Raw genomic sequence first — 19,010 nt, forward strand, 5'->3', positions numbered from 1 at the left:
GCAATAATGCATTCACTGCAAAGCTACGGATGCAATGTGTAAGCAAATACGTAAAAGAATGCATACACTACAAGAAAATTCATCTTTCCCAACGCTTTTTATAATCTTTTCCGACGCTTATAAGCGTCGGCTAAAGTTCCCGCGACGTAAACAGAACCGTCGCAAAAGCGTTGACGATATCGGAGTGGCAAAAGTTTTTGCCGACGCTAGGGGAAAGCGTCGGCAAAAACACGGCTTCCCCGACGCTACTAAAAGCGTCGGCAAAAACAACATTCGCCGACGCTTTAAAGCGTCGGCCAATGTATCTTTCCCGACGCTTTTTTTTGCGTCGGCGTAGACGTACAGTTTACCGACGCTTTAAAGCGTCGGCGTAGGCGTGCCACAACTTTTATTTACCAACGCTTTAAAGCATCGGGATTGCTATTTTTTAAAAAAAATAAAAATACGAATGTAAATAAAAATACGAACCTGTATTACAAACACTTCATAGTGCAGACTTGAACACTGATTACAAGATAAGAAATGTTTACAAAACTCATTATTTGTCTACGTTCATGGTATCACACGACATACCTCTCTGCATTTTATCCATCCACATAAAAAAGACCTAGACATAAAGTCTAAAGCAGGATATTGACAACTCGATCATTTACATTGATCAGGTGGGCTATGGATCCGTCACAAGCCACATAGCGTAGATAATATTTACATTGATCATTTACATGATCTAACCTAACATAGACATCCGGTAGTACAGCCAGGTTTGGTGCATCTTGGGCACAGGCGTACCTCTGTACATCTTGGACAGGATAAGATACAGCCACAGGAGTACTTAGGGCAGGAGAGGCTTGGAAGGACACAGCATGGTCTGGAGAAAGGAAACCCCCAGCCACAACATTGTAGTTTGGAGCAGGGGAATCCCCAGCTACAACATTGTGGTTTGAAGCATGAAACACCCTGATTGCAGCAACACAAACTGAAGCAGGAAAGCTCCAAGCAATTGCAACGCGGCCTGTAGCAGGAAACATGGTGAAGATCCAAACACTTCATGGTGAAAAATGTGAGATTATATTAGCAGTGCAGAAATACAGTGTAAATTAAGAAATCTAAAGTTTCAGCGGCAAACCTGGTATTTTTGAACCATATCTTCATAGGAAGTAGGCAAAATGATAGGAGCACCATGGATGTTGAAGGGAATATTTTGCTTAGATAGCATCTCTCCAGGCTTTGGATTCCTTTAGGCAAAATGCCTAATTTGGAAAGAAATGTAGATTTCATTAACTGACTTGAGATAATTAAATGTACATGCACTGCAGCAAAGAACAGGCAAGAAATGACTACTAAGTTAAGAAAGAACAGACGTGGCACTAGGCATCATTTAAACAATACACAATGTTTAAATATCTTTTAAGCTTTAGGAGTTGCAGAGCTAATGCATCAGGGCAATCAGCCTGAAAAGCAAACAAAAATTAGCCTGAATCAATGCACCTAAATTCCTACCAAAATCTAGTAAATAAGCTACTAAGTACCTATCCCCAAAATTAAAAAAAAAAGGGTCAAGATAACACTTACATAGTTCCTGCCACACGTGTGCTAATGTGAGTGACATTGTCAGGAAAAAGCTTAGCTAGACCAAAGTCTCCAATTTTTGGGGCTAGGTCTTTGTCAAGTAAAACATTACTAGCCTTGATATCTCGATGGACAATATGTGGCTCGGCTTCCTCATGGAGAAATGCAAGACCCTGAGCTGTACCCGCACAAATAGCAGCTCTTTTGGGCCAATCCAAAGCAATCCGCTTATTCGCTGGACCTGACATTCCAGATGGTTTATATGAGACTATGAGTCACATGTTCCCGAAGATTATGAATCGAACTGTTCAAAATGATGATTTCACTACTTAATTACCAAGTAGAGCATTTGCTAGACTATTGTTCTCCAGATACTCATAAACCAAAATCCTGTTCCTGCCTTCAACACAACACCCCATCAGTTGAACAAGATTAGGATGCCTAATATTTGATACCATATCAATCTCAGTCAGAAACTCATTCGTTCCTTGCTTTGATTCAGCAGACAGTGTCTTTATTGCAACCTCTGTTTCATCCCTCAATGTTCCCTGCATATAGAATAACAACAACGGCTTAGCATATGACAAAGAACCATTGAACTGAAATCAGTTTGTTGAGTAGAAAACAAACCATCATCGCGAAATGATTGTTTGGCTACCCAAACTAGTAATAAACAGATGAATAAAATGATAAAGTAATCAACTACAACAGAACTCCAAAGTCTCACTTTATATACGACTCCAAACCCTCCACGACCTATTCTGTTTGTCGGATGAAAGTTCCGTGCTGCTGACTTCAACTCATTATAGGAAAAAAGCCGCACATTTTTTGGTGCCTGTGGTAAACCAACACCTGCACTTTCTTTCATGTTAAAGACATCTGAATTTTTCTGAAATATAAAAGAGGATCTAGAATAAAGAGAAAGTCTAGGAATAAAAAATAAGAAGCATAATATGAGAACACAGAATATTTCCAAGACACAAACTTAACAAAGAAGAAAACATCAAATAATAGCAGAATGCCCCAAAACTAGAGGGGCTTAACGTGTTGAAGGACTGTTTACTGGAATATTTAATCTGCTGTCCTGCTCTCTGCCTCCCTTCACTCTATCATGAACTCATGGCTCTCCCACTCCTTACTCCAAGGAGAGCCACCCCCAACCCTGATGTCTCTAATCATATGGAGATGAAAGTAGAAATACAAGGAATAATTCCAGAATCCAATTTTAGAATGGTGAATGACATCTCTTGCAAATCTTTAGCATGCAAGGAAAATTGTGCTGGTTGTGCTCCTAATCATCCCGCGAAGCAGGAAGCCCCAGAGTTGTCACGATTCAACAGCTCCTAAGGCATTATTGGCCAGGGAAAGGCCCAAAAGATCACATTTCTTTTGATGCTTTCAAATATTTTTTCCAGTAGAAGAATTGAGTACTCAAAAAGACCTAATTTTATCTTTCCCAATCCTCCAAGCAACTATTCTCAGGAGGATACTCCAGTTGTAATTAAAGAACCTAAAAGGGAAAAAAATCAAAGAAAAGCCTGGATAGCACCTAACATTCAAACACCCTCATGATTCTTGGATCTTAAAAAGCCTTGAGGCTCAGAATTCCTCTCTATTTTACCAATAATCTCTCCCGTAATAGTACAACAATTTCCTACCTCAAATATAGGAGTAGCAACATGCATCATGCATGAGCTTATATAAAGTTGATCTATGATATGTCAACATCTCACTAGTACCTGTAGGATTCTTCTGAACTATTTTGAGCTAAAACAATCTTAAATTTATAAGAAAGAAATTAAAATCCTGCAACCCAAATCTAAATGAACCAGGTACCTTCTTTTATTCTGTAGCCGCGACTAACCCTAACTCAACAAATTGAAAAATGAAACAAAGAAACCCCGGGAAATGAATGAGACATGGTCATGGGGCATCCGCTTATGAGTTATATGAATTTATGTTAATGATGGATCAGTTGCTCTGGGACTAATTTACATAATTTTATCAACTAATCACTCACACACACAGAGAGGGAGAGAGAGATCTGATGTTGTCCGATCCAATGCCCCAAAACCCAAATAAAGAAATTTAACGAAAGAAAGGCGTACATAGATTTCACGAGATCCCTACAAATGCAACAGAGTATACACGAAATTGAAAAGGGGGGATGGAATTAAATGGAATTTTGTATGGTATATAAATTGATTTGGGGAATGGACGGAGGAGGGATCAGACATACTTGTTCTCGGGTGGCGGAGTGGGAGTTGAGTTGGAGGGCGAGGGCGGCGTTGGAGGTGAGGGTGTGAGCGTGGAGGTGGGGGAGGCGCTGAGAGATGTGTGCGGGAGGTATCCGGAGCTAGAGGTGGGCAACGGGCCGTGCCGGGCCGGCCCGGCCCGGGCCCCCCGGGCCCAAAGACTAAACGGGCCGTGCCTGGCACGGCCCGTCCAGCACGGAAGGCCAGCCCGGCCCGGCCCCAGGCCCCTCTATTGGTGGGCCGGGCCGGGCACGGCACGCCACGGGCCGTGCCAGGCACGGCCTGTAACGGGCGCAAACGGGCCGTGCCAGGCACGGCCCGCAACGTCTCCAGACGGGCCGTGCCTGGCACGGCCCGCAACGGCTCCAGACGGGCCGTGCCAGGCACGGCCCGTCTGGAGAGGGGGGAGGAAAATAGCCGTTTCCAACGGCTATTTTCGTGAAAATGACCCTTTTACCCCTTCCAACAGTCCAATAACGGCTGAATTGAGGGGTATTTTGGGAAAAAAAAATTTTGGGCTTCTATAAATAGCCCATTCCTCCCTCATTCTCACCACACCAAACCTCTCATTCTCTCCTTCTCTACTGCTATTATTTCTCTCTTCAAAGTGCTCTTCTAGTAATTTAATTTTTAGTTTGTTCAAGTGCTACACAAGAGGAGGTTCCTGTTGAGAAGAGAAGGTCGCTTCTGTTGAGAGCACAAGAGGAAGCTCGGAATCTCGGCTCTGCCTCTGCCCTCCGACACTCTACTCAATTCCTCCTTGCGGTTAGTTTTTATTTTTTGAATTAATCATAGATATGTCATCTTTTGAGGAAAGTCAGTTTGGCATTCCTGTTTCTGAGGGAGAAGAAACTAATCCCCAACCCCCTGTTCCTAGTTCCTCTAGAACTGGTGAACCGAGTGAAGGTCAAACCTCTTCTCGTAAGAGGACTAGTACTGTATGGAATGAATTTGATAGAGTTATGGTTGAGGGAGTCTGGAAAGCTAAATGTAAAAAATGTGACAAACTTTATAGTTGTAGTAGTAGTGGGGGAACAGGGCATTTAAAAAGACATTAAGAGAGTCATAGGATGCATGATTCTCATGCTCAAACTCAAAGTACCCTTAATATACAAGGGGGATTACTTGTAGGTAATTTTGCATATAATCATGAAAATCAAAGAAAAGCACTTGTAAAATGGATAGTTAAGGATGAATTACCTTTTAGTTTATGTGAATCTTTTAATTTTGAAGAATATGTTCAATTAAACCTACAACCTGCTTACAAAAGAACTAGTAGGCGTACATTTAGAAGAGTAGCTATGACCAATTTTTTAGCAATGAAACAAAATTTAATTGAAACACTTTCTACTTTAAATGTAAAATTTCATTAACTTCTGATATTTGGTCAGCATCTGTAGGTAGTAATTGTTTTATTGTCATTACTGCTCATTATATTGATAATGATTGGCAATTAAATAAACGTATTCTTGCTTTTCGTGCTTTTGATTTTCCACATTCTGGGCAACAAATTTCAAATATAATTTATCAAACTGCATGTTCATATAATATTAATGATAAAATTATGTCTATTACTTTTGATAATGCATCTAATAATAATTCTGCTGTTGTATTATTAAAAGACTCATTGCATCCCATATTAGATGGAAATTTACTGCATATTAGATGTGCATGTCATATCTTAAATCTTTCTGTTCAAGCTGGCATGGGCATGATTCAAGATGTGATTTCAAAAATTAGAAATGCAGTTTCTTTTATTCATGCTTCTAGATCAAGACTTCAAGAATTTAAGAAATTATGCATAAATCATGGTAAACGTTTTAAAAAATTTAAACTTGATGTAATTACTCGTTGGAACTCCACATATAGCATGATACATGATGCATACCCATATAAAAATTTATTAAGTGCATATATTAATGATCGTGGATTAGGATTTACATTGACTGAAACTGATTGGAATAAAGAAAAAATTTTGAAAGATTTTTTGCTTAGTTTTTATAATGCTACCAATGTTCTTTCTGGTATTTATTACCCTACTTCATGTTCATTTTTACAACAAGCATATATAATTAGTCAAAAATTTGCAGAACATAGATATGATGATGTTTTAATGCCTATTATTGACCTAATGGAATCTAAATGGAATGAGTATTGGGACAGGATATGTCCTATGCATAACTTAGCTGCTGTATTTGATCCTAGAGTTAAATTAAATGGCGTGCTAATTTTACTTGATGCATACTCTGAAAATATGAATCAAGATGCTGAATCTGCTAAAGATGAGGTAAAAAACTTCTTTATGATATTTATGCTATATATGATGAAAAAATTCGTGGATCTAGAACACAAATACAAACCTCTATTTCTCCTTCTAGTAGTTCTCGTTCGTCATCTATTTTTTCATTCATTGCACAGAGAAGACACACACATGCTTCAAGTTCCTCTTCATCTTCTTCATCTTTAAGTAGTGAACTAGAATTTTATTTACGAAATGATCTTCATTCTGCATATGATGAAATCAAATAGAGAATCTAGATGTATTATCTTGGTGGAAGAGTGTTAGAAATCAATATCCTGTTATGTCTGCAATTGCACGCGATATTTTAGCTGTGCCGATGTCCACGGTAGCATCGGAATCCGCTTTTAGTGCAGGTCGGCGTGTTCTTGACGAAAAGAGAAGTAGGATGACGGGCGAAACGGTGGAGATGCTTCTCTGCTTCAAGGATTGGCTGGATGCTGAGGCAAGACTTCAAGATAAAGGTGGACATAATACAACATCCTCTGATGATGATGATACAAACACTACTGAAGACTGAAGACTGAAAACTGAAGAGTGAATACTGATTCACTGAATCACTGATGATTAGTAAGATTTCTTAATTTTTTATAATTGTACATTTTTATTGTATTCTGGAGGTCAGACCAAGGTCCAAACCTCGGCCCTTTCTTAGTTTCTTATTGTATTCTAGAGGTCAGACCAAGGTCCAAACCTCCCTTCATGTACCATTTTGATTTAAATTAATAAACTGGTAGGGGTCTATGCCAAACCCCCCACCATTAAGGTGGCTTTATATTCATAAATCATAAATTCTTAGTGTTCAATATTTATTAATTTATTAAAAAATTTATGAAGCATTAATTTTTATCGGGCCGAGCCGGGCCCAGGCCCGGACCGTGCCAGGCCCGCGTGCCAGCCCGGCCCAGGCCCTTATGGGCCGTGCCGTGCTGGCCCGCGGGCCGTGCCGTGCTTGGCCCGCGGGCCTAGACCGGGCCCAGGCCAGAAGCGGGCCGTGCTAGGCACGGCCCGCTGGCCAGGACCCTCTAGCCCAGCACGGCCCTCTCAAAGGGGCCGTGCCAGGCACGGCCCGGCACTGTAGCTGGCGGGCCGTGCCAGGCACGGCCCGCTTCGTGCCGTGCCGTGCCGGGCCGTGGGCGGCCCGGCCCAGTGCCCATCTCTATCCGGAGCCGTAGATCCTGGATCGAGCGCCTCAGGGAGGCCGCCTTCTGGTCCAGCTCCAGCGTGTACTGCTGCTGCTCTGGCGTGAACACCATAGGCAGCCGCTCCTCCTCCTCCTTCCCGCCCTGCCCGCTCCTCCCACCACGTCCGCCGCCCACCTGCAATAAAATGCCGGAGAGGAGGAAGGAGGAGCGGAGCTTGCCGTCGGACGTCGCTCGGCGCCGGAGAGCACAGAGGTCGGCCGCTCGTCGTCGGAGAGGAGGGAGGAGGAGAAGACCTTTCCGTCGGACGTCGCTCGGCACCGGAGAGGACAAGGGGGGGCAGTTCATCGCCGGAGAGGAGGAGAGGAGCTAAGGCTTGAGATCGGGATGCAGAATGAGGAGGGGAACGGCCCGCTTGATTTTTGTTGTGAATTTGAGTTCTGACGACGCGTATACGCGTCGTCTTAGGCCACAATCTACCACGACGCTAATTAGCGTCGTCTATGCCCGACGCTTTTAGAAAGCGTCGGCATATGTTGGGGCTGGACCGAAAATCGCCGACGCTTGTAAAAAGCGTCGGCAAAAAAGGGTCGGTGAAACCCCATTTTCTTGTAGTGATAACATGCAAAATCTTCAAAAATGATTTTGCAAATACTATTAACAGGTTAGCTAACATATTCCTTGACATAGGTTGTTAAATAATGAACTTCTAATAATGCTGTAGGTTTATATTTTAAGATGATTATAACATACCATCCCATGACCTTCAAACCATGTCTTTATACTCTTCTGATCTGGTACATATGGATCTCCATAAAAAAAATCAGGAACAACCACAAAGAATCCAGCAGCTGCAACTTTGTCTGCCAGTTTCCTTCAAAGGATAAAATGTCACAGGCATACTTCTAATTACCGTGCATGTATACCAAGAAACATAGTGCTGAACTTAACAAGAGACAATTAGACATATATACATACATAAATACATACAATATATAGTTGGACTTGGCTACACTCGAGTGGATTTCCACTCAGATTTAATCAGGTCCACACTAGATATCGGAGGTCCCACATCGATGATTTGAGCCGCTTGATCTAATCTACTATCTCTAAATTGCTTGCATACCAAAAATCATACAATTTGGAGATCCTAGCCTATGCTTCAAGTGATCAATATATATATATATATATATATATATATATATATATATATATATATATATATATATATATATATTAATGTTATTTTAGACTGTCCAATCTTTTGACCGATGCATAGTCTAAGAGTCTCCAAATTGCATGATTTTTGGTATGTAAGCAATTTAGAGCTCTAAATGGCTCTATCATTTCGAGGTAGTAAATCACATCCAATGACTCGGATCATCGATATGAAACCTCTATCATTCAATCCAAAACTGACCAGATTTTAATGAAAATTCAATTGAGTGTAGTCAAGTCTAGCGCTCTCTCTCTCTCTACATACATACATATATACATATATATGTATGCCTATACGTATTGTGTATATATATGTATGTGTATATGTGTGTGTGTGTGTGTGTGTCTGTGTATATATATGTGTATATATAGGTATGTGTGTGTATGAAATTGACTTGGCTATACTCAAGAAGATCTCTATATAGATTCGGTCAGGTCAAGTTTGAACCATGGGGGTTGCACAACGACTAGAGCTGTTGGATGTGATCATTACCTTGCTTATGCACCAAAAATTACATGATTTGGCGACGGGCACTGTATCAAGTGGTCATAAAATTAGATAGTTTAAATAGCACGAAACAATGCATATTTTTATGACTAATAGGCTAGTAGTCTCAAAATCACATAATTTTTGGTGTGTAAGTAGTTTAGAGGTAGTAAAACATATCCAACGACTCAGACCATCAATGTGGGACCCTTTCTTCCAATCCTGGTTGAACCAAATTTGAACGAAGATCTACTTGAGTCTAGCTAAGTCAAACTCTCTCTATACACATGTATAAATACTTACATATATATATGTGTGTGTGTGTGTGTGTAAGCATGTGTATATATATATATAGAACTATGTTTATCCCAAGAGGAGAGGGTATCACTTTTCTTGATTCCAAAATTAATAATGAGGCATCCAAAATAAAGATTCACATGCTTTATACTACTAAAAATGCCCTGAAACCAAATTTGGTAGTATGAATCATGTAGACATAAAAATAAATGTTATTTATTGTGCTAGTGTGTTAAAATATATGATCAATCATTTGAATTGAAAAATCACCTTATTGATCATAATCTATGCATGTTAAACTATGTATACATTGAAAATCACTAGACTTTAATGCTTGAATCATAGAGAAACATGGCTTTTTTATTATTTTAACCATTCATTTTTGCACCCACACATAGGTTACAAGCCTTCAAACATGTGATTTTTAGTTTTAGGCATTTTTGTAAGTATAGATCATGATCAATGGCATGGATCCTCAATTTAGATGTCCCATTATCGATTTTTGAAATCAATAGAAGTAGTATCCTCTCCTCTGAAGAGAATTTTAGTTAGTGAGAAATCAAATCTCAAAGTTGATTTCTACATACATACATACATGTATATATAATACATTCATAAATATACACACGCACACACATCGAGAGAGATGGTTTCACGCATATTTTAAAATCAAATCTCAAAGTTGATTTCTTGAAATGGAGTATAGTCATATCATACATGCATACGTATACACACATACTGAGACAGAGAGATGGTTTCAAGCAGATTTTAAAGTCAAAGTTGATTTTTTGAAACGGAATATCAGGGTCTGTTGAACAATGCCGGTTTGGGGCATACCAAACCAAGTCAATCGATTACCGACACAGTTTAGTCCATCAATTCAAAAAGAAGGGAGGGGGAGAAGGAGAGAGGAAAGGAGGAAGGGAGGGGGAGAGAGGCCAAGAGAGCAACAAAGAGAGGGCTCGAAAGCCCTTTCGGCTCGTCGGCAAGGGGTTTTGCTATTTCATTTTGAAATAGGGGATGCCTTATAATTTTTTTTTTGAATAGTTCAAACTGTAGTTGGCAAACAATTGGCCAATTTCAATTCAAAATTGGCAAAAAAAATTAAAATTGGCAAATGGTTTGAAGTGTAATCGGCAAACCATTTGCCGACTTTAGTTCGAAGTATTCAAAAAAAAAAAAAATTAGTACATCCTAGAATAGCATGGCACAGACCCGTATCGTATCATGCTAGTCGCCAGCTAGTAGAAGCCACAGTACTGGTTCGGCGGACCTTATAGAGTATGGTCTTATCTTACTACTTAAGAGGATGGATAGATTGGTGATTCAAAGATAGAGCTTACCCCTTCCTATTTATTCCATATCAAAAGTGTTGCAGCTATTGTCATCACTATCTAATCAGCCCCAACATTTACTCTTTTTACCACATATCAACTTATTGACATATACAAAAAGTTTTCTATTACTGTAGTTCTCCTTGTGCACAAGATTTTCAAGGTTCCTAGGCTGTCAAAAGGGCCAAGGATTCCCTTAATTGCCAAGTCCACTAAGTAAGCATAATAATATAGAAATTCAATTAGAAATTATCTCATATGAGCAAACACATATACTTTGTTCTACATTAATAAATTCTAATATGGTATCGGCCTTTACAGAGAAGGAAAACAACACCAGTTCAAAGTATACTACAAAACTTTTTTCCATTAGAAAAGTTGGGTTGGGTTACCCTTCAATTCACACTAAAACAAGAATAACAATAGAAACAATAAGAACAAAGAGGGAGAGAAGCATATCGTTTTACAATTTTCCTTTAAATCAATGTGTTATGTAAATTTATCATTGTAACCAATAACTTCAATAATAGACCAATTCAACCATTGGATTGTAATTTTTAAGGAAACACACCATTTAATAATTCATAGCAACATGAAACAAAAAAAAAGATTAATATACAAATATTCAATATAAATCTAAGGTGTGTGAGTATAGGACTCTCCAACTCTCTTTTGAAAATTCAGAATACTGGACCAAAAATATGTAAAAGAGTGATACGCACCTCAATTTTGGTGCTTCATATCCTGCAAAGAGATAGAATATGTCAAATAAGAAATCTTGAATGATGAGTATGGATATGAGAAATTTGATTTTGACAACCAAAACAACAACATGATCAAAATGACAAAAGTGAAGATTAGCAATCATGTAGGCGTGTTACCAACAAAGTTAATAACTAAATTCAAAGTTAAGATTTAAATTATTATAAGGAAATTGCTTTAACATCCACCTAATCTGATCTAACAACTTTGATATTGCAATGTGTATAGCAGTGGTAATTGGCAATTGCCTAGAATAAGCTTGTGGTACTAGTAAAAGATACTGGGTAATGCGGTATTTTTTGTAAAAGAAAAAAGAGCAGCTTACTTAGGCATTCTAATCGCATGAATAGGAAACAAGAATACCCCTCCTTTCTTTTCTTCTTCTCTATTTAATTCAAGAATCCCGTACACCAATGGACCATGCCTCCCTTTCCGCTCCCCACTTCAACCAAAGTTCTCCACAATAGCCAATGTACTCAAATAATATCATTGTCTAGCCATGACAGCTCTCCTCTCTGCCTCCTTCCAACCATTGGCAAGCATCAGTTGGAAGCAAGGACTACGGAACCGGGCCGACTATCCGGTTCGGGCAGTGCTGAATTAACTTGGTGCGAAACTGGATCGGTTCGTCTATTACATTCGGTTCTGGCCCCGTACCGAAAGGAATCCATATAGAACTGGTTGGAACCAGTCATTTACCAACCGAAATTGACCGATAAGTGCCTAAACAGGCTGGAACCGGTCGATTCGGTGCAGACTCAATGCGAATTCAGCCAGTTCGAACCGAATCAACCCGGTTCCAAACATTCTGGCACTGTAGCACTATGCCACTGTAGCACTTTACTTGATGCTTTTTAAAAGCATTAGGTCACCTATTAGGAAGGCCTTCGGCCTTCTCAACAAAATTTTGAATGCGGCTTTGCGCTTTCTCTTCCCAAAAACTCTACAAATAACACCGATTTAGGCTATCAGTGTTAGGATCCCACATATGCCATGAAAATTCAAAATAATTTTCAGATTGCAGCGAAAAAACTATGCGGGATCCGTTCATCGCATGAACGTATTTTAAAACCATTCGTTTGTAGATAGATTAGAATAAAATTATTTTAAACCTTATTTAAAATCATTAAGAAGATTAGATCTTCACCTTGTGCAGGTAGATGGTCTCCGCCAATCTGATTCACGTGGATTTGTAGAAGGTTCGATGGAAGCCGCACACGCGTCCGGCCTCTACGGGTATCCACACGAGGTAATGATTCGATCGAACCTACATATCTCCCCGGGGTGCTAGCTCCCTTGCAGAGATGGCTTTTGATGGCTGAAGTCCTCCCTTTCAATCAACTCTTGAATGCCTAGGGAGATGGAGGAAGAAGGATGGATCAAAGGGAACAAGAACAAAACACTTTCAGCCTTTTCCCTTTTCTTTTGTTGGAACCAAGAATGAAGAAGGAGGAGAGCCACCAAGGATTCTTGTTCCTCTTCTCTTGCTTGCGGATGAAATGAGGAGGAAGGGGATGTTTTTGCTGCCGTGAACACCAAAAGAAGGATAAGAGGAGGGGCCAAACCCCTCCTCCTTTTATTTCTCCATGAGATAAGGATGAGCTCCTAATTTTTAGGAGCTCACCCTTATCTCCCCAATTCGGCAGCAAGGAGGGGCTTACGCCCCTCCTTTTTCTTCATCGCAATTCCCAAGGGGAGGGGCGTGGGACTCTCCCTCAAGTCCAATTATATCTCCCATTTAATCATATTAAAAGGTGATTTAATTTGGGTCCATTGCATGAGTCTAATCCTAGTCAAAATAGGATTTTTATGAACCCATTTCAATTTCCTCCAAATCCTAATCTAATTAAGATTTAATTGAACCATGACTCTATTGAACTCTTCAATCCTAATCCAATTAGGAGTCATGAAATTAATTAGATTAAATTTAAAATTAATTAGGACTTAAAATAATCCTAATTTAATTAGGACTTATTAAATTTCAGCCCTAAGATAATTAGGACTTTAGAAATCCTATTTCAAATAGGATTTTAATTTAATTTAAAATCCTAATCCAATTAGGACTCCAAGGATCCTACTCCAAGTAGGACTTATGATCAAGTCCAATTAATTAAATTTAATTAATTAAATTAAATTGCAATCCGATTGCAATTGTTCCTTCTTCCAACTACTAACTCTTAGCGGGTTATCCATTTATCAATCTAATTGATTATTTGTGATTCCTAATCACATTCAACCATCGGATCGGTCATTAACTCTAATGTGTGTGACCCCATAGGTTCCATTCTGAATGGTAGTGAGATATATTGCGATCTCTATCACAATATCATCGAAAACTCCTTTCAATGGGTTGAAACAATTTCAACTCAACTCATCAGGGTTTATCGACCATCAAGATGATCCCTGTGAGTCTCACCATCCACCAGTGACACCTAGCAGTATGTAGTGGCCACCCAGCAGAATAGAATGATGAACCTCTAGGTGCAGTTATCGTATGATACAGTCCTTCTATCGTGGATCCCTACAGACCGGAGGTCATGGATAACTCGTCAAACCCCGTCGTCTGTCATATGTCTAGATTTATTTGATTTGAGTTCGATAGTGAAAAACTCTTTCTCCACTGTATATTACTGCCCTGGCCAAGGTCTTAGAACTCAGTCTAATAAATCACATAGGATCACTCCTCATATATCAAGATCGATAGATTCCATGTAGGTGTGTACCCTACTTCTACATTAAACTTACTGCAGCCAATCTACACTACAAGGACCCATATGACTAGAGACCATGTGTATGTGCAGTCAAACTACAATAACCTCACTGTGAGCAGCCGAAGCACCGCAGGTCAAAGGACCAGTCATACACTGCAACATCAAGCAAGTCACTGACGAGTGGATAGACATCCAAGTGACTTCTTGTCTTGGTCACGCTCAGTACCCTTGTTCTCTAACAAGCACCTGCACTATCACTTCAGTGTCCCTATACTGTGGACTCGAGTCTCGTCCATCTATAAGGAAAGCGATCTGTGCACTGATCGAATCGATCACCGTCCTCGTGATGGTCCATTGATCAGGAGCATTTAAAAATTAATCACCAATGATACATGGCTCAAATTCTCAACTCTTGAGAATATGTATCATCATCTTATTAATTTCTTGGACGATTCATAGACACATAAACAATATGAATGAAAAGATGCCCATTTATTATTCAATAATAATAAAGTCAAGTACAAATTTATGTCCCAGAATTAATAATGTGTCAGCCAGATTGGCTTCTAGGGCATACATTTAACAATCAGAAGAAAGATCCAAAGCTAAATAAGGTAAGCTTCCTCTCTCTTGCCTCATTTCCTCCATTTTTTGGCTTGAAAAAATAGCTCAAAAATTGCAAAACAAGGAGAGACTATGCCAAATTCTCGATTTAGACTTGATTTTTTATATATTGTAGATATATGGCCGATCTACATGCTGACATAAAAAATTTTAAGTTTTAGATTATATATAATTTTGAAAAATAAAAAATATATTCTTAGATTAAAAAATAATTATTTAAAATAAATAAAAAAGTAAAAAAAATGTAAAATTAAAAAGGTATTTAAAATCATGCAAGCTACTCTTCATAAAAATTTGGTGTCCATTCATTCAAGTTTTGATGTGATCATGCACACAGTAGCCTACGCTTAAATTTGAAAAAAATTGAGAAATAAGTAGCCTTTGATGCATCTGAATGCCTAAAAAAGTGTATGTAGCATCCATTATTGGGTTCTACATAAATCTGAGCTGAAATAATTTTTTTAAAATAGTAATATTTAAAAATTATTTTTAAACTCAAAAAATAATTAAAAATATTTAAATAATACCAAAAATTATAAAAAATTAATAGTATGTTTTACATAATTTAAAAGTAATTTCTGAGATAAAAATCATATTTTTCTAAATTTATGATATTTAAATATTCTCTCAGAGATATGATCAAGAGGTGCTTAGACGAGGCCACTACGCTACCCAATTAACTCGGTTAGGAGGGCGATATACATTCTCTCAGCATAGCCCAGCAGATGGGCACAAAGGGTAAGAAGGCAGCAGCTACCCAGCACACCAAAAAAAAATAAAAGGTACCTACAGTTCCAATGGAGAGTGTGGAGAGAGAGTCAGTATACTCGGATTCAGAGACCAGGAGCAACAACAATGATAGTTTTGATAGCCATGAATCTACCCGTCAGAGAGGGAGTGGAGGACAAAAGATCACTGTTTATGAGACAGCCACATGGTAGTCTTCGATTCATTAATGAGTCCCAATTTATGTATACTATACAGAATAGGAACCACGATGCACGATCTGGTAGAGCCCGCGAGGATATGATTACATATAGAAGATGGGCTCCTCGAAGTCATTCAGAAGAATATGATGCAGCTGCAGATGACCTTGCACATAAAGTAGGATCTATAGACGGACCAGGTTCTAAATCATCAATTGAATTCTATTACCCGCAGCCATTGGCAGCCTAAGATCCATATGGATACGAATATGAATCTGGTGCGTATGAGGCATCTTCTGGTGGCTACTATCCTATGCAGCCCGGAGCATCTTACGGGTCGAATTTTGCTGCCAGAATAATTGGATGGGCTCCTCCACAACCTTTTTATCAGCTAGAGGATACGTCTTAGAGTTAGAGCTTTAGCAAGAGATCCGAGATTGCTTATAACCTGGCATGCGTTCATTATGAGATGAACGTACAAGACTACAATGCCGCTTGATTAGATGGATGGATTGGTGTGCCTCCTAACTATGCTGATGATCTGGATGTCTACGAGAGGTATCGCCACTCGATCTAATTTTAGATATCAGTATGTATGTTGGACTTTAAATATATGTAATTGATTGTATTATTTTTAATTTTTTTACGTCACTACTTGATTTGAAAATATTTTATGTTGTTCATTTTATAATTTGTATCATTTTAAAACAATAAGATGCATCATCTAGGAGTTATAGAAACATCAAAAAGCATCAAATTAGACTTAAATCCATTAAAAAAGTTCAAAAAGAGTGATTACTAATTAATTTTATTTTGAAAACTCTCAAAAAAATTGGGTGGGCCAGTACTGAACTGGCACTGAATCGTATCGGGTGACGACCGGTATGGGTCCTAGTACCGGTTCGGCGGACCTTAGTTGGAAGTACCCTAAAGATCATCAAACTCATGAAGGAACAAGACCATGCCATAGGCCCTGAGAAAAGCTAGTGCTTCTTTAGGAACTGAGACATGGCATCATGTGCCCTTGGCCCAATCATATACCTCTACCTTTAATGAGATTGCTAGAATCCACCAATTTTAGCTCCTCATCAGGATTCCCTAGTGAGACATTTTAGACACCCTCCAATGAACAACATATTTCAGTTCCCATAGATCCAACTCTGGGAATGTAGGATGGGCACATAGGCTGCTACTAAGCTCATCATATCTCTATCTTCAATCTGCATGCTCCAACTATGGGGTTTATTGTCACTCTATCGGCTATCCCACTATTTTCATGAGAGACAAGGAAATGAGAGGGGATCAAGATATAGGCAAAAGTAGAAGTTTACATAGTTCATGTCTGTGATCCATTGTTAAATCACCCACTGCTAGATCAAGTGGGTTCAACCAATCAATTGGGAATGATTAAAGTGGACAGAGCCTGAATCGGATCACTTCCTCTATTGAATCTACCAATCACCATTGATTACCAAATGGGTAGTGCTAGGTCGAGTAAATGGAAGGATGGGACAGCATAGAGAAAGGAGCATTGTCCCAATCCTCTGATCTAATTAGTGTTGCCCAGTAGATACAAGCCAAGAGGGGGGGTGAATTGGGTCTTTCAAAACTTTTATGCTACTTCTAAAACTTTTTGATTAGCTATGCTAAGTTGTATAGATGCACAGTGAAAGTTAAACTTAGCAAGGGTTTGATGTATAGACTTCGACTTGATTAAATATGCTTGCAACTAAAGGAAGTGCGGATAAGAATTAAGCAAGCAATTTATCTAAGTAAGTAAGTGTGTTAGTTAGACAATAACTAGAGGCATTACAAACACAAAGGACATATAGTGGTTCGGTGCACCCCAGCACCTACATCCACTCCCCAAGACCTCTTGGGAATTTCACTATAATCCTACCGATTACAGCCGGTTGTTTTACAAGCTCACAACCCAACTTGTTGTTTTACGAGCGCACAACGAACTCGGTCGGTTTTCCCAGGCTCACCGACTAGAACCACTCCGATTGTTTTTCCGGGATCACAATCGAACCCTACTCGTTGGTTTTACCCTCGGCTCACCAACAAACCTAACACAGTTGGTTTTCCCTTTGGCTCACCAACAAACCTTACACAGTTGGTTTTCCCTTTGGCTCACCAACAAACCTTAACCCCTTAATTCAATCCCTTGATTGAATCAAGTTACAAGATATTAAAACAAAGTATAAAACAAAACAAAGCTTCTTAAACAAGCAAATATGACAATATAAACAAATAGAGTAAAGAGAAGCCCTCAAACGAGTTTTGAAGATGAAGGAGCTCGGCTTCTTCTTTACTTGACCCTCTTCTGATTTGGCACGAAGTAGAGGATCACCGAGGCAGCACACGGATGGAGAGGAAGCTTTGGGATTCACTTGGATGCTCTTCTTCTCTCTATTTTACTTTGAATGGCCCTTTTGTGCTTATGGAAGATTTCCCTTGTAATCTCTTTGGAATCTCTTTCCTAAATGATCTCTCCCACTTCCATCAGTTCTCTCCTAGCTCTCTTCTTGTTTTTATAGCTTTAGATGGCGTGTAAACAAGAATATAGCCGTTAGAGACAAAAATAGAGCCGTTGGACACAGTCTGCACTTCCTGACAATATTACCGTTGGGATTGGAGTCGACTCGCGCGATCAGGAGTCGACTCGCCTGTTGCAGGAGTCGGCTCGTGCTTTACTGGAGACGACTCGGCCACTGTTCTAAATTTGAATTAAAGTGCATGCCTTGACTGGGAGTCGACTCGTCTTAACCTGGAGTCGACTCGCCAACTTCTGGAGCTGACTTGGCAATTTCGGAGTCGGCTTATCCACTGAAGTCCGTGGATCCAATTTTGAATTTGATCCACTCGAGTCGACTCGACTGTCCTGGGAGTCGACTCGAATCTCAGAGCCCGAACTCCCGATCCTCTGTCTTTTGGCTCATCCAGTCTTGGAGTCGACTCGAACTTCCTCGGAGTCGACTCGGCTCTCAGTTTCTGAAAGTTGGTCTTCTCCCTTTTGACGTGAAGCTATCGTGGAGTCGACTCGAGCTGTCTGGGAGTCGACTCGAATCTCAGAGGCAGTAACTTGATCTTCTGTCTGTTGATGGTCGCGCAGTCTCGGAGTCGACTCGTGCAATGCAGGAGTCGACTCGAATCTCAGAGTCCCAAAAATGCTCTCTGACTTTTTCTTTGTGTTCCGCTGAGAGTCGACTCTTGCTTTCTTTGGAGTCGACCTACCAACCATCGGAGTCGACTCGCGTTCCACTGGAGTCGACTCGAATTTCAGACCCGAAAACTGCTCTCTGACTTTTCTGCCTGTGACTCCTAGGAGTCGACTCATACTTCCCCGGAGTCGACTCGGTAAACATTGGAGTCGACTCGAATTC

The 19,010-nt window shown here is 39.7% G+C and overlaps 2 protein-coding genes across 2 annotated transcripts in view; both read right to left on the reverse strand.

Moving 5' to 3' along the window:
• LOC103699094 (endo-1,3;1,4-beta-D-glucanase-like) overlaps positions 1-19,010 on the reverse strand; it is a 36,569-nt gene that overhangs the window by 5,021 nt on the left and 12,538 nt on the right. Inside the window, exons 2-3 of the mRNA XM_039132834.1 lie at positions 11,324-11,345; positions 8,019-8,139 (exon numbers count right to left, since the gene is read on the reverse strand). Coding sequence (XP_038988762.1) covers positions 8,019-8,139; positions 11,324-11,345 — 143 coding nt within the window. The remainder of the gene's footprint in view (positions 1-8,018; positions 8,140-11,323; positions 11,346-19,010) is intronic.
• On the reverse strand, positions 462-7,613 carry LOC120112928 (putative proline-rich receptor-like protein kinase PERK6). The gene is made up of 7 exons (XM_039133140.1): positions 7,277-7,613; positions 3,809-3,937; positions 2,297-2,421; positions 1,907-2,117; positions 1,573-1,810; positions 1,127-1,310; positions 462-1,012 (listed from the first exon to the last, which is right to left on the reverse strand). The coding sequence occupies exons 1-6, from the start codon at positions 7,611-7,613 to the stop codon at positions 1,238-1,240; spliced, it is 1,113 nt and encodes a 370-aa protein (XP_038989068.1). The 3' UTR covers positions 462-1,012; positions 1,127-1,237.

This window comes from Phoenix dactylifera, chromosome 13, assembly GCF_009389715.1.
Source record: "Phoenix dactylifera cultivar Barhee BC4 chromosome 13, palm_55x_up_171113_PBpolish2nd_filt_p, whole genome shotgun sequence".
Taxonomy (NCBI): Eukaryota; Viridiplantae; Streptophyta; class Magnoliopsida; order Arecales; family Arecaceae; genus Phoenix; species Phoenix dactylifera.